At 38.3% G+C, this 15,476-nt stretch overlaps 1 protein-coding gene across 1 annotated transcript in view; it reads right to left on the reverse strand.

The window, feature by feature from the left end:
- Positions 1-15,476, reverse strand: part of LMBR1 (limb development membrane protein 1) — a 68,174-nt gene that overhangs the window by 41,120 nt on the left and 11,578 nt on the right. The window contains 4 exon segments of the mRNA XM_036402798.1: positions 2,569-2,672; positions 7,643-7,782; positions 9,634-9,673; positions 11,901-11,973. Coding sequence (XP_036258691.1) covers positions 2,569-2,672; positions 7,643-7,782; positions 9,634-9,673; positions 11,901-11,973 — 357 coding nt within the window.

Consider the following 15,476-nt stretch of genomic DNA (forward strand, 5'->3'; position numbering starts at 1 on the left):
TTTTATCTCTCTGGCCCATTACTTTGATGTGATGAATGACAAAATGAGACTTTTTTAAAATATACACAAAATTTGTTCAAATACCAAAATTCTACAAAGTAATCACAGTCTCAAAATCTTCTTGGAAAAGAGGTAACAAACATGACAAAAATCTACTGAAAGTAAAACTTGATGGGAAATACCCTTCCTTTGCAGATGCTAGAACTGAAACCCTTACATGTATTCATGAGTTAGATTAATCATGAATTTTCCCAGATTCTAATCACCCAAATATGTGATGTAATTCTTTAAAACATATCTAACAATTATTACAAGGAGAATCCTTTATCTACATCAGCATCTGAAAAGAACAGCAGATTTAATTTTAACTATCATCTTAGTCCAGAAGTGCCATCTGCCACTTACTTTCCAAGAAAAGCAACCAAAGACAAGGTCTGTTCATATTACAACATCCAACAATGCCTGAATCCTGACCAGCAGCTTCAAGGCTCACTCCAAACTGGCAAAACAATTCCATCTATTTTGAATAATTTTAAACAGAGCACTGAGATAGAACAGACATTGCATAAAGGCCAGGAGTATTTGTACCAGGAATCAAACTTGGCTTCTGGGATGCTCCAAAAACATCCAGAACTCAAAGTAAAAAAAAAAAAAAAAAAAAATCAAAATGGAATTTCCTCCCCTCCAACAGGTGGGTTTTGATTCTAAAATCTCATCTCATCTACCCCCATGAAGAAGCAAACTTCAAAGAACCAAAAATCATCTTTGCCCTGGCATCTGCAGAAGATTATGTTTCTATCCAACCCATCTTATCTCACAAATGCTCTCAAGCATAAATGTGCAATGGTGAGCTGATTGATCTTGAATGGGGTTTATTGATAGCCACTACCATAAGAAAGTAACACAGTAACTACTAAAAGTTCCATGTAAAGTGCCAGTTTCATGTAGCTGGGATACACAAGACCTTACCCAGTATGCTAACGGAGAGAACCCTTGGTTTTGTTGGATGGCAGGAAACACACACCCCACTGGAATCAGTTAATATATTTTTAAGAAGAAAAGATAAATATTAGCTGTGGCCAGATACTTAAGTGTCAAAAGGAAAATGGAGTGGCCTCCACATGAAAACTGGAAAGACAGAGTTGCTAAAACCTCTCAGCCCTGTAAATACCTGAAGTGAATGAAGAAGAACAGAAAGTGTTTTCCAGCCAAGATGGATGAGATAAACACAGGAGCCCATCACCCAACTCCCCGGAAGCTGAATGCATTAGTTTGGTCACCCAAACTCATAACTGAAGTGACCTGGCTACTTCTGCAGTTTGGTCAATGCACAGCAATGCTGAGCAGCATCAGCTCAGCCCAGGTGACACCAGACAACATTCACACACCACCTGGGCCAGGCCCTGCAGGTGTTTTCTAACACAGCTGCATGGCTGTAATCCACCAGTACCTTCTGCTGTGGAACAGAGTCACTGTTTCTCCACAATATTCTCTCTGAATTAAAATATTCCTTCACACAGTAGTTCCTAAGTTGTTTTACATTTGTTTTGCTGTCCTCTGTTTTTTCTCAAGTGAGCCCAAAAACTCCAACTTGATGGCAGCACTTCAGTTGAGTTTTCCCTAATCCCACCAAGAACCAAAATGGTAACTTCACTGCCTTCATGCCAGTTCCTGTCAATGCAACCAGGAGTGATGTTTTCCTTCCAAACACAATTAGCCCCTTGAGGCTTTACATTACATGCCATGCTTCAAGACCCTTTGCTTTGTGACAATTGTCATCCAAAGGGAGCAGAATTCCCTCAAGTGTAGTATCATTAAAAACAAAAGTGTAATCATGTGGATGATAAAGATTAATGGAAAAGTGCTACAACTGGTCCCCAGACAGTCATTCCAGTTTAATCTATTCGATATTTATGATTTGAAATTAATTTTGATGTGCCTCCCATTATAGTAATTTTTCACTGTATTTCTTTAGTTCATGTATTATTACAATCATTATCATCTTATTGTTCAAAAATTGCTTTGCCAAGTTCCCTGCTTCACTGAAATACTCAGCCCTCTCAACCTGAATATATTCAACTGAGTTGAATATTTTAAGACATTTTTAACATATTACTTTTAATATTGACCATATTTGAACCTTTTTTGGGATGTCTGTAACCTTTAAAATTCACAAATCAAGCTTGCATTCTCAGGGTCATCTGTTATTTAATCACACTTCCCATTAGCAAGAAACCTGTCCTTCTTTTCCTTATTATTTTATTTCTAGCGCATTTCTTGAACTTTCTCTCCTCTTAACATCCCAACAGAATCATCTTCCAAAAAATAAAACCTTGATTGAATCATTTAATTTAAAAAAGAAAAGAAGTAATTTTCTTTATTTCAGTACACATGGCTTTTAAGGAGTCTTTTCCCCCCTGTGTACCTGGCCTGTGCCAGAGTGTGCAGCTGTGTATGACCTTCACATAAGCACACACATGCCAGCACCAAGTCCTCCCCAGTCTGTAATTTGGGGCCGAAAATGAAATGTACACTGCAATTACTCTGTATTTAATAGTGTTTTCCTACCTTTTTTAAGCCAGCAAATCCTTCTGATTCCAGGAAGAAAAATGCAAAGGGCATCAACACAAATAAACAGAGATTTGAAAAAAGAGAGGCAAGATTCCACAAACCTGCAACAAACAAGAAGTTTACATGGTAAGTTTCACAAATATATTACACTTTCCTCCCTCACATATAACAATGTAATATATGTACAAGTGCCAGGGGTTATGGATATAGTTATTTACAGGTCACTGCTGAAAAATATCCATTTCTCTGCATAGTGATCTTCAAACAAAACCTGGATACAACTTACCTTTCCATAACAATGTCTGAAACCTTGGTAGACAGGCTGCAAGCTCAGGTGTACCACTTCCACAATCTCACTGAAAGTTCTTTAGAGAACCACTGCAGAAGTTCTCAGGACCAAAGTATTTTACTACTCTCAGTGAACCTCACAAAATCCACCTCTGAAGACTCCTTTTCTGCCATATTTCCCAAGTAAACCATGGATCTCAGCATGAGCAGTACACAAATGCCATCATCACCTCCAAATCAGAAGAAGACATCATGGTAACAGCAGCCTTCCACTATGGGATGACTGGTCAGTAGGCAAAAGAAGAGCAGCAGATATTTTTATCTCAATTTGATAAGGCTTTCAACGTCCTCTCCCATGAACCCCCTCATAGCTTAATTAATGAGGTATGGGCATGGTAAGTGGACTCTGAGGTGGACTGAACAGTGGCTGAGCTTCTGGGCTCCCAGGGTTGTGGCAGAGTGGAATGGACACCCTAGGGGGCTGCTGGTGGGTCAAACACCTTCACCAGGGTGATGGCACATCCCCAGCAAACCTCCTCCAGAGACAAAATGGGGAGCAGGGTCCTGCAGCTCTGATGAACCTCAACAAGTGGGACAAATGGACAGGGACCAGAGAAGAGAGGATTTAGGGAGATTTTATCCATGTATATAAATATCTGAGGGAGGAAGAAAGGAAAGCAGAGCTGGACCTTCACAGTGGTATCCCACTGATCTGAGGAGAGGCAATGAGCATGAATTGAAAAACTGGCAAATCTACTTACTCATAAAAGGGAAAAAAAAAACCAAACCAAACAAACTAAAAATCCCAAACATTTTCCACTGCCACTGTACTTAAGCATTGCAACAGATCGCCCACAGGTTTTCAATTCTCCATCCTTCAACATATTCAAACCTAAAAGTGGAGGGCCTTGAGCAGCTTCTCTGACTGACCCTGCCTGGAGCAGGTTATTTCCAGAGGTCTTCCCAACCTCAACCATTCTGTGATCTATGTGAAAATCAACAACTGACTACAACAAGGACATCTGTAAGACACATGTGACATCTGCAGGAAGAGAAAGGGTTTAGAAAACAAGCTGAAGTGATAACTAATCTCTGTTAGGCTATCTGCTCTATTAAGATTTTCTAAGCTGAAAACTTTCTGAACAGCCAGTTTCTGGTGCCTAAACATGAATCCATCATTAATCATTCTGTCAGAAGTTGTGCAGGATGCAGTGTTTCTTCTTTATAAAAGCAGAAGTTTATCTGCAATTTAGTAGCTAACAGGTCTAACTACTGTCACATGTTCTGCATCCTAAAAAAAAAAAAGTCTGTAGAGAAAAACAGGTTTCCTTCCCCAAACCACACACACTTCCATAATTCTGCAGAACTGTATTGTATAACTTGAATATCACTCAAAAAATAATATTCCCCCATGATAAAAAAATTCCAACTAACAGCCTTGTTTGTTTACTTCTTCCCATGTACAGGCTTGTTCCTTTTCCTCTTTGAAACTGTTCATTTTGTACAAAATAGGGAAGAAAAAAGGCATTTACTGGATGTCCAGGGTATTCATTATCAAGAGAAGTTTCTGAATTACATCCAAGTGTAAAAAACTTAGCAATGATTTTTGCCTATACCCTCTCAAAAAATGGTTCTACCATACACCACCTTTTTTCTTAAAGGACAGCATTCAAATTTGAAGGAAAAATAGAAGGTGGAGGGAAACAGGGAGCCAAGTGAACTTCAGCAATTGGCAGCAGCAGGACACCAGCAACCAAACTCAGCCAAACAGGCTACAGAAAACAAAAGAAGAAAATTCCAAAAGATGCGTGAAATATAACACTCATTTGCTAAAGAAAACAGAGTGCCTAAAGGTGGCTAAACTCCAGTTAACAAAGAGGGGGATTTTTCCTTTTCAATTTGCTTTGCCAGGAAGCTCCTGTTACCATTCGAGAAACATTCAGGCATGGCAACATCAGCAGGAATGTCATTAACAGCCCTTACAAGGGGACATTAACTCCAGCAGCCTGCACTTTTTTTTTTCTTTCCCCCCTAAAAAAGACACCAGAGGAAGAGCAGAAATACAACTTGATGGGGGTAGGAGTCTTATTTCAGCAGTTTTCTCTCACTGAAGACAGAGTGCATTCAGTTACCTAATGCAAAGCTGAATACCTGCTTGTCCTAATTTCAGCAGCTCCATTACATGAGTATCTTACAACAGAAAACAGTGCTTAGGAGCTGCAGAGGACATTGAGCATTTGAAGGGAGGGGAGACTGGTGCACACCCAGGGTGATTGTTAAAAAGTTAAAATCCAGAAATTTACACATTAGTAGCATACAGGAAACACATTTATAGAATATTAAACTACAGAGCTAAAATATGCACATAAAGTTAGGCAAGACAAGAGCAGTGCTGTTCTGCTGCTCACAGACACATGTACTTTCCTCAAAGTAAGGATGTTCTCTATTTCTTATTGAATTTGATAGTTCAGCAATCAAATTAAAATAGACACAGAAAAATAATTATTTTCTACTATACTGACTACATCATAAAATGTCATAAGACACTTGACATCAACATATAGAAAAGCTTTAAGCAATCAACTTGAATTTTTTTCATTTGCATTTGTAGTGACCTAAGACGGTTTCCCATAAAACAAGTTCATAAAACGTAAAAATTAAAAATTTCTTAGTCTTTGGCAAACAGATTAGACCCTAAGCAATTTCCCATTTTTCTTATTCATGGCAGTTTCATTACGTTTTACCCCCACCTGGTGGCTGTACCCAAAAGCAGCACAAGGGAACACTGCTGTCAGAACTAGTCCTGGATTAGTTCAGCATGTATTAATTAGCTAAGTGTGTTTATACTGGATCCAGGTTTGGCCTTTCTGCCTAGCTTCAAAAGTTTCAGGCATGTATTTTCTGCTGGTTTATTTGATAGAAGTAATGTAACAATCTACAGGATTTTAACTCTCAGTGTCAGCTCCAAGTACATCAGATGATAGCTGTAAATCATAAATCTAGAAAAATAAAATGTTTTAAAGCAACACAAGCGCTCCGATCTGACAACATTTTCAAGGCAGCACACAAACCATAGGTGAAGGCTGTGTAGGCAGAGCATGACGGGGCTGGGAGCGTTCCTGAGCTCGGGTACCGGTGCTGGGATCTCAGAGCCGCGCGCGTTTCTCACCCACGGGCGGGGCGCGGGAGTCCCGAGCGCGGCGATCCCGGCGAGGGCCACGAGGGGGAGCCCGAGGCCGGGGAACGGCCCCGGGCCAGCGCAAAGCTCAGGGACCGCCATGGCACCTTCCAGGCCTCGCCATGCACACCTGGAAACCCTCAACTCCCCTCCCTGCCAGCCACTGCTAACGAGGGGCAGAATTTCCATTGGGCAGAATGTCTATTCGACCAAATAGAAATTGTACTGTGTGGCCATAAAGAGGTATTTTCAAACATCACATTAAAAGATGGTCACTGGCAAATTCAAAGGCTTTCCTATTTAACAGCAACTATTCCAGATTTCTTACTAACCCAGATTTTCTGAAGAAACAAGTGACATTAAAATTTTTTGAAATGGTTACTATATAGTTTTCAGTCTCTGATGGATTTTATTGCCCTTTTCCCAAAGATGATTCAGACATAGAAGGAAGAATTACCTTCCAATAGTTTTTTTCTCATGTTTGGGAATAAAGAATATAGATGTCTGAGCAGCTAAATCCATGTAAAAAAATCCATATTTAGCTTTTCCTCCCATGTAGGAGACATACCAAATTAGCAATTCTCCCTGACATGTCACAAAACACATCATAAAATAACTCAACTACAAAGAGCCTGTGAAGCCACCTAGCCTGACCTGCCCTTAAAGAGCCAAACTGCAGGTGCCATCAGGCTGCTCAGGGCTTTGGCCACCTGAGTTTTGGAAAACTTACAGGATCTTCCAGTGCCTTTTTCACTGTTCAACCATCCCTGCTGTGAAGAATTATTCCATTATGTCCTACAATCACTTCTGACCTCTCACTTCACAAAAAAACCAAACAAAACAAAAATCCAAACTAAAAAAGAAAAGATGCTTGCAAGTCAGGGATCTGGAAATTCATTAATTTGCTTTGTGGGAATATTATTAGACATTAAGCAAAAAGCATGCACTTTTCAGAGAAAAATCCTCCAAAGTCAAATTGCTCTCTCTTCACACAACTGAAGAGAACTCCATAGTTAACCTGTAAATTATTTGTACCAATTTAAATAGTTTCATAGAGTGAACACACTTTCTGCAGACAAACCTAGAAAAGAATGTCCTGTTTTCACCAGTTATTTCATTTCATATATTTATCACAATACTTATATTCCACAATTTTCTTTGTTTGCACATGAATCACCAACAGCTGAATTTAACTACCTAGTCTGAGCTGCCTACAGCTAGCAAGTGTCTTAAAACATGTTTTTATTTAGAGAATAAATTTATTGGTATCACCATAAAGAGAAAGGCATCTGAATCTTGCATTAACATAAAGAAGAGGTGTGAACAGCATGTTTCAAGTTAGCCTCTAGTAGCTCTTATTTACATTAATATTCAAAGCAGTGAATTTGGTTTAATTCCATCAAGCCTGCATAATTCTTTAAAAAAAGAACAGAACAGTTAAGACAGACCTTTGTGATATATCACACAGCAACAAAACCAACTAGCCAACAGCACATTAACAAATAGCATATTAAATGAAAATTAGTTATCAGTTTGAAAATAAGAACATATCTGTGCACATATAATGAAGACATTCATTTTAATTAAATTATGCTGAGTACTAACCATGAATTAGTGAGCCATTTAACCACTGAATATAGTAGTTTTGTGGAAAAGAAAGCAGGATCTCATTGCTGATTATTGAGAAAGGTAGAAGCAGGACTGCACCAGCTGAAACTGCTAGAGTGAAGGTGCTCAAGAACAGCCTGAAATTTAAAGAAATGTACCACTGTTACCACCAGCAAGCTCTGAACAGCAGGGAAAAAAGTAATTAAACTACCTGGCAATCAGTGTCTAAAGGCAATACATTCTTATATTGTAAATGGGCAGGAGAAACTGGGATCTCAAAAACATTTGACTTTAAAAAAGCAGATTGAAAATAGTTTACAGAACCCAATATAAGTAATTTGTTTTTACCAACTACTGTGATTACTCTCTTGGCACATGCATACATTCAATTCCACTGTAATACAAAGGTTAAACTACTGGAGTTCATTAAATATCTTTTCACAAGTCTCTTCTGTCAGTTTTAATTTCCCACATAGACATATGCACAATAAAAAAATATTCAGTTTTTACATTCTTAGGAAATTTTTAAAAGCAGAGCAACATTCTAACAACTAAAGAGCGAGTAAAATTATACAGAAATATTTGAACACCAAACTAAAAAAAATAAGTTGGGTTTTTTTCACAAAGGAGTTACTCAAGTTCTCATCTCATAGATGCAAAGTCAATATACAGAAATTGTCAGAAATGTTGCAAATATTTAAGCTTATTCTTTTCAGATCTCAAATACAACTTACACCAAATGCCATCTTGTGGCATTAAAAAGAACTGTGTCCTTAAAAAAAATAAAATCAACAAAACTTTCTTACAGAAATAGTGCAATAATAAAACTAGATAGTGCTATAATAGTGCTATAATAAAACTAGAAATAATTCTCAACACAAAATTGCATGACAAAATAAATAGAACACTCCTACAACAGTAGCATCAGTAAGCTTACTTTTCTTTAATAGTCTACAAATCCATTTTTCATTCATACAGTACTTAGAAAGTATGAGTAAGTAATTTTAACTTTAAAAATATTCTTTTGTTGTTGTTGTTGGCTTCTGAGATTTTTTCTTTTATTTAAGAATGTTTAAGTATTCTAAGCCAGAACTGGGAAACCTAACAAACTACAGCAAAGTGCTCCAGCCCCTTTGCCTTTGTTTTCCCATCCCTCCACACCTCAAGTCCTGACAATTATGCCACATGAAGAAAAATCTATTTACAGGTGTTTGAGGGTTATTGTTTTTAGGAAAATAACATGCACATTTAAAGAAGCTTATGCTGAAAGAAAAAAGAACATCTTCTATTTACAACAACACTTTTCTCCAAGCTCTCCTTCCAAGGGGATGCCAGCAGCACCAGGGAAGCCAAGAACACTGGAACACAGCAGGAGCCAATTCACACAGTTCAGCCAACTGAGAGGGCAGCAACAGCCACAGCAGCTCTGCACATCCTGAGGCATTCTCAAATAGGAGATATTCATATCTAACTTCAGACAGCAAGAGGATAAGGAGAGAGCTGCTGGCAGACCAGTAGGTCTGGCAAGTGCTGGTCTTCCCCTTGTAACCTTTCTGCAGCTTTTTTACACTGATCAAAGGTATCTTCTTCAGAGAGAGCTAACTTGCTTCACAGGAGCCACGGCCTCCCTTCCATTGACTGCTGTGGCCACTTACAACACCTCCCATCCAAACACCTACAATTGGAGACCTAAATGCTGGTCTGGCACCCAATTCCATCTCTTGCACCAGGTCCTCATGCAATGTTCTGGCCAACTTCATACCTACCAGCAGAACTACAGGTGAAAAAAGGCCTAGACCAAACTTACACAACACTTTTCATAACTCAAGGTGCCACTAGGCCAAATCTTTTTCCCTGACCCTCTAGCAATCTATTTAAGAAACATTTAAATATTTCAAATAGATTCTTATTTATTGGGAAGCACAGAAGATTCCTATCATAACAACACATTCAGGAAAAGCAGTTCTGCCAAGAAGAGCTGTACATACGATATTCTGTTAACGATGGCATCTTCATCCTCTTGCTCATCTGAAAATTAAATGACATCAGGTTATATTCAACACTCACTTGTCTTTCTTCAGGCTAAAATGTATATAGATAGGAATGATTTTAATTTACAATTAAAATTCAGATGTACTGATACAATTCATGAGCATCAATATTTTAAGAAGGTTCCTTCCGAAAATGAATACTCTCACCCTGTTTTTTCACGAGTCAAACTCTTCTCAATCAATGTAACAAAGCTATTTCACTTAACTTAAATATGCAGATCAAAATCTCTTGGAGACCTCTTCCAGAGGGCTCTATGGCAAACATGCTTTCAGACTCCTACAGCCACAGCTTCTGCTAGAAACTGCCCCTTTGGGCTCTCTGGAACCACAGAGAGCAGGCAAGCTGCAGGGAAGTCTAAATGTCCATACTAAGCTAGCACACTGCTAGAAATCATTTGCAGTATAAGTGTCCTTTAAAAACAAGAAAGCATACCCAGAACAATAGTGATGACTACTCAGTTGCTTCCCTTTTCTTACCCCTCTTCCCAGCTCCTGGGGATTTGAGGATGGGGAGGAAGAAGAGGTGATCATATTCTTGTTATTTGTTTTAGATTTAAGATATCATGACTTCCTTCTGATACTTCACATTTTAGACCATTTTTATTCACTTACTCCTCACTTAATACTTCACTAAAACAATCTTTTTCAAACAATGTCAACATTTAACTCAGATGAATCACTAATACATCATTTATTCTTTACACCCTTCTCTAAGCACATCAGTACACAAATGCAAGCATTTCTTAATTTGAAACAATGCAGACATTTTGAAATAAAAATTTCTGAATTTGAAATAATTTTACATTCAGCATTCTAAAGTTCTTCCCATTTTCCTTAGGAGATAGAACAATTTGACTTTATTCTTAAATTTAAAAATAAATTTAAGTTCTTAAGAGTCATGCACACAGTTGAAATAAGCACATAGCCAATAACCTCATGCTATTTTGAAATTCTTCTGTGAAAGAACCTGGAGGTGTTGGTTTTTTGATGGATACCTCATGGTGTTTTGAAAGACTACGTAAAGGTCTCTTATGAATCATTTTGGCTAAAAAGCTTCTTGGAAAAGCAGTGAACAATTTGTCCTGAAAGAGTTGCAGCTGAGTTAACTCTTCAAACATTTCTCATCAGGAAGACCATAGCAGGCTACAAAGTGTGCCTAAGTACATGCTCACAAAGCTTTCATCAAGTCAGGGCAGCTGCAGAGCTGTTCCTCTTCCCAGCTGAGGAGATAACTGCCAACAAAAGATAATAAAAGTGTCTTTGCATCCAACAGGGTTTGCCAAACCAGCTTCCCATTCCTGTTCTTTCCATCTCCAAATGGTAGCAGCTTTTTAATGTCCAAAATACATATCAGGATCAGAAGATAGTATCTGTCTCACTTCCTATGTTCATAGAGATGTACCTTTTTTCCAAGGAATTAAATTCCATGAGAAGTTTACTTTTTAAAACACAAATCCATACATGACAGCAGCTCTGTCACAACACAGGCCACTCAATAAACAGTTTCCAATAAAGTTCAGAGCACCAAGATCACCATACACAACAATGTTTCTAAAGCCTGACTATTATCAAGCACCAAGGTCCCAGATAAGCTGTCATAAATCAAAGATTCTGTGATTTTATACTGATTTTTATACTGTCTTTAGAAAAAATATCAAAGAGAATGACAGAGCTTCCTACAGACTAGTTTTAGAATGGAAACTAGACAGTGCTCCCAAAGGCAAAAAATAGAATATTATCTCAAGGTATTTTCTAAACTTCAGTGGTGAAGTCATAAACAGGTTAACACAACTGAAATAATAACTGTACCTGATCAGAGCAGGACTTTTTGAAGAAATAATGCTACTTCCCTTCTGTAGGACTGGCAACCTTTCACTTTCCTAGCAAAAGCTCAGAACCTGATTTTGCTGCTAAAACACAGCTGAAGATACTTATCCTGGAAAAGCTGATGTGAAAGGAGAACAACAGGATCTCAAGACAGGGGATGCAGAAGCATCTACTTTGACATGAACCCCTTTCTTCCATCTCAAAACAATTAACACACAGGCTGCCATACACAACCAGGTCAATCCAGGCTGCCATAGACCAGGACCTAACAAACAATTCTGTTTCTTCCACTTTCCTTGTGGAGATGGACAGGAATAGAATCATCTATTTATTTGAAAAACAAAAATTTTTTGACATATTAAAAATTCTATGCTTACCTGCTTTCCTTTTGTATCTTGTGATTATAAAGTAGGAGACTATGTAGAGAACAGCAAACAGGAGAAAACAGATCTGGAAAAAAAAATTGCATTTATTAGGTCATGAAGAAGTGCCTGGATTATAATAAGCAGTAAATCTAGTTTAAACAATTGAATTCAATCAACATCAGCATATTTTATGTAAATTTCAAAACTGTTGTATCTTATTAATATCTTATTAATAGAAAGTTAAACCCATTAAAATAGCTTGTTTAGAGTAACAGGTATTGCATCAATTATATGGTCAGCAAGTTTTACTCTAAAATTAAGAGAAAAGACTTATTCACAGTGTGATTTTTTGTTTGAGGGAGAGTGAGTGGAGAGGGATGAGCTGATTTTTGAAGCTTGAATCCACTTGATTTGTAAAAGTTATCAGGCTTTGTATCCCCTTCAGAAGTACCCTAAGGGTAGTTGTATTTTATATAATGGGCTCCTGAGGATCTATTTTGGGCTATGCTGTCAGCACATGTGGAAAGAAACAAACATGTTTACTATTTGCATCCTGTCTTGAATCAAACAAATTCCAGGTGACAACACACACAGAGACTCGTGCCTACAGTGCATGTCCAAGCATGAGCTCATCAAACATGAGGTTTCCTTCACAGTCAGAAGCCAAGGGCACAACTTCCCTTCTCAAAGGTTGGTGGTTTATTTAGGTCAGATACACCTTCAGCCCACAGTGCCTTGGACCAAGCTGTTTATAAGATTTAGCACTACAATAACAATACAGTAAGATAAAACCAAAACACCTGAAAAAAATGCTGGAAATACTATGGGAAAGGAATTGAACAGCAGGAAAGTTTTAGCCCTCCAAGCCTTTACAGGTTAAAAAAAAAAAACAAAACAAAACACAAAAACAAAAACAAACCCCACGCATTTTATTTGCTCCTGAATGAAGCATCAGTGGCTCAACATTGCTGCCTTAATCCTGGATGCCTATGCCTAATAAACACGTGAGTCAGTCAGAAATGCAACAAGAAGCAAGCATGCCATTCTGTTTTGGAAATGTACTCCACTGGACAATAGCTGACCTATTCCTTTAAGCTATCATCTGTAGATTTGTTGCCTTTAAGACTCACTGCCTTAAAAAAATCAAGAGCAGAAAGGCTACCCTAAGAGAAAGGGAAAAGTGAAAGTGAAGGTAGTGATCATAACCCTGATAAATCTGCATCTAAGTAACAATACTGCATCCAAACCAGCAAATCACAGTGGAGAATGATGTATTGTTCATGAAAGACAGACTTTGTAAGAAATACTGATAAATATAAACTGAAAGGGTTGTTTTTCTGGGGAAGTCAGACATTTCAGATTTTAAAAAACCAAGTACAGCCAAGTATATGAGTATGGCATTTGGGTGACTTCCAGGTTCCTCCCTGGGACAACAGTGCTGTAAGTCTGGAAGTGGCAACCCAGCTCATTCTCTGTGCAGGAAACACAGCAGCAACACCCAAAATACAGGCACTGAAAATGAGATTTCATAACTAGATCTCTGAAATCCAGTCTTTAATCTAAATAGAGCTTACCACTCCAACTTTTTTTAAGGAGAAATGGTTTTGATAGAGAATCCAGTTCTTTAAATAAGTCATTCTAAAGAATGTTATTAAGATTTAATAGAAAAAGTTGGTATATTTTTGAAACAGGAAGAAGAAAACAAGCTGAGAACAGCCTTGGTTTTTCAGGGTCCTCTGACACAGCTTGTCCTGTCAGTATTGGAAAATGCATTGCCAGTGCTGAAAGAGAATCCTTCTCTAAGCTTCCAGTTCCTCTGAAAACTAGACCAAGGCTACAGCTAGAGACATCTAATTTTAGGCACCCACTTTTGAAAATCAGGTATCACATATACAGGGTAAGTGAATTCTTTAAAAATCTGTCAGATGCAAATAACACGGTGTAACCTGTGTAAAAAAAATAGTTAAAAAGTTAAGTTCATTTTTTGTTAGTTTTATTTAAAACAAGGATAAAAATTACTGTGGTCTTGTTTACACCTTCAAATAGAGCAGCTGACCTTTATTCTATGTGTGATAGCAAGGTTCCAATGAAAATGTGGGTCTGTACTTACAAGGCACCACTGAGATAACTGAGGTTATTTTGAGGGCAGAGCAGACAAAAGCTGTCCAGTAACACAAACTGTCAAATGCTGGATTTCTGGCTTTAGATAACAGCTACTCTGCAACCCTCTACTCTACTCAAGCAATAAGGGGTAACTCTACAGTCTGGTAATTCTGGTGTAATTCTCCCTTTACTTCTGTCAGATTCGAGAACAACTTTGTAAATGTTTGATTCAGTTTACTATTGAAAATCACAAAATTTTAAAATTGTTGGCAAGAAAATAAATAAATTCTATTGAGTTAAAGCTTTATGATCTTAAAAAAGAACTCAGATCAAAAGTCCTTCATACTGACCAAAACAAGTTAAACAGCAAACTCAGAAACATTACTGCAGTCTCAATTTACACTCAGTGAAACCTCTGATCCTGAACTGTTTCTAACCATGCATTCTGAATAGCTTTCTAAAGGAAACAGCTCAAGTCAGCATCCCAACTATTTTTAGAGTAGAACTCAGTTAAGCTGGGGAAAAGGAATGTGTTGCCTATGATAGCTGAAGAATAGGCTCCACTGTCCTGTCAGCACTGCAATCCTGGGCTCCTATTCCTCATACTGCTGTTTGTTTCAGGATATTTTTATATTAGGAAAAGAAACCATCCAGCCTTGTTTGTATTTGCTGTAGTTTCAGTTCATGTTTCTCAATGATGAGTGGCTGGGCTTGTATGCAGCACTCCAGGCAAGATTTTACAGCTGCAGGTAACAGCACTAAGTCCTTCTTGCTGCATTGAAAACGCTTCTCCACACTCACATCGATACCTCAGGTTTTAGCTTTTTATTTTTATTTTTTTTCTAATTTTGGGCTGCTTTGGTGTGTGGGTCTGGGTTTCATATTAGGGGACAGTAAGGTGGGGGTCTGGGTTTCATATTAGGAGATGGCAAGATTCAGGTCTGGGTTTCATATTAGGGGATGGTAAGCTCTCCTCACAGAGCAGGCAGACACAACAATTCCTTCTCCAGCTGGGGACCCAAGGACAGGCAATCTGGATCTCAAGGCCAAGAGTATAAGCAATGTGGACTGAGGAGAGAAAAACAAGAAGGATGGGACTTCACAGGCTGGGGCTCTAACTGGACAATTAGTCCAATACGCAAATGGACCAAAACTTATTAAAATGTGAGATCTTGTCACCAAGCCCTCTTTTGCTTCCCCCTTGGAGCCATGCAGGCAGAGCCACAGCTGTGGCTCTGGTACTGCCAGGGTGTGGCCTTTGAAGGCTCTTCAGTAAATATCCTCTTTATTCCCCTTAACTCTGTCTGGCCTCTGTTCCAGCTGCTTAAGGCATCAGCCTGAGAGCCACACTGGTAACTCAGCATTAACCTCCTGCCAATGCATCCATCAGCTCTGTCCTCCCCAGCTGCTTACAGCAGAGTAGCTCTCAAGTTTCAGTAGAAACTTGTTTTAGAGTTCAAGTTCATCACCATGTCTCTTCTTTAT

The sequence above is a fragment of the Molothrus ater genome, chromosome 1 (genome assembly GCF_012460135.2).
Source record: "Molothrus ater isolate BHLD 08-10-18 breed brown headed cowbird chromosome 1, BPBGC_Mater_1.1, whole genome shotgun sequence".
Taxonomy (NCBI): Eukaryota; Metazoa; Chordata; class Aves; order Passeriformes; family Icteridae; genus Molothrus; species Molothrus ater.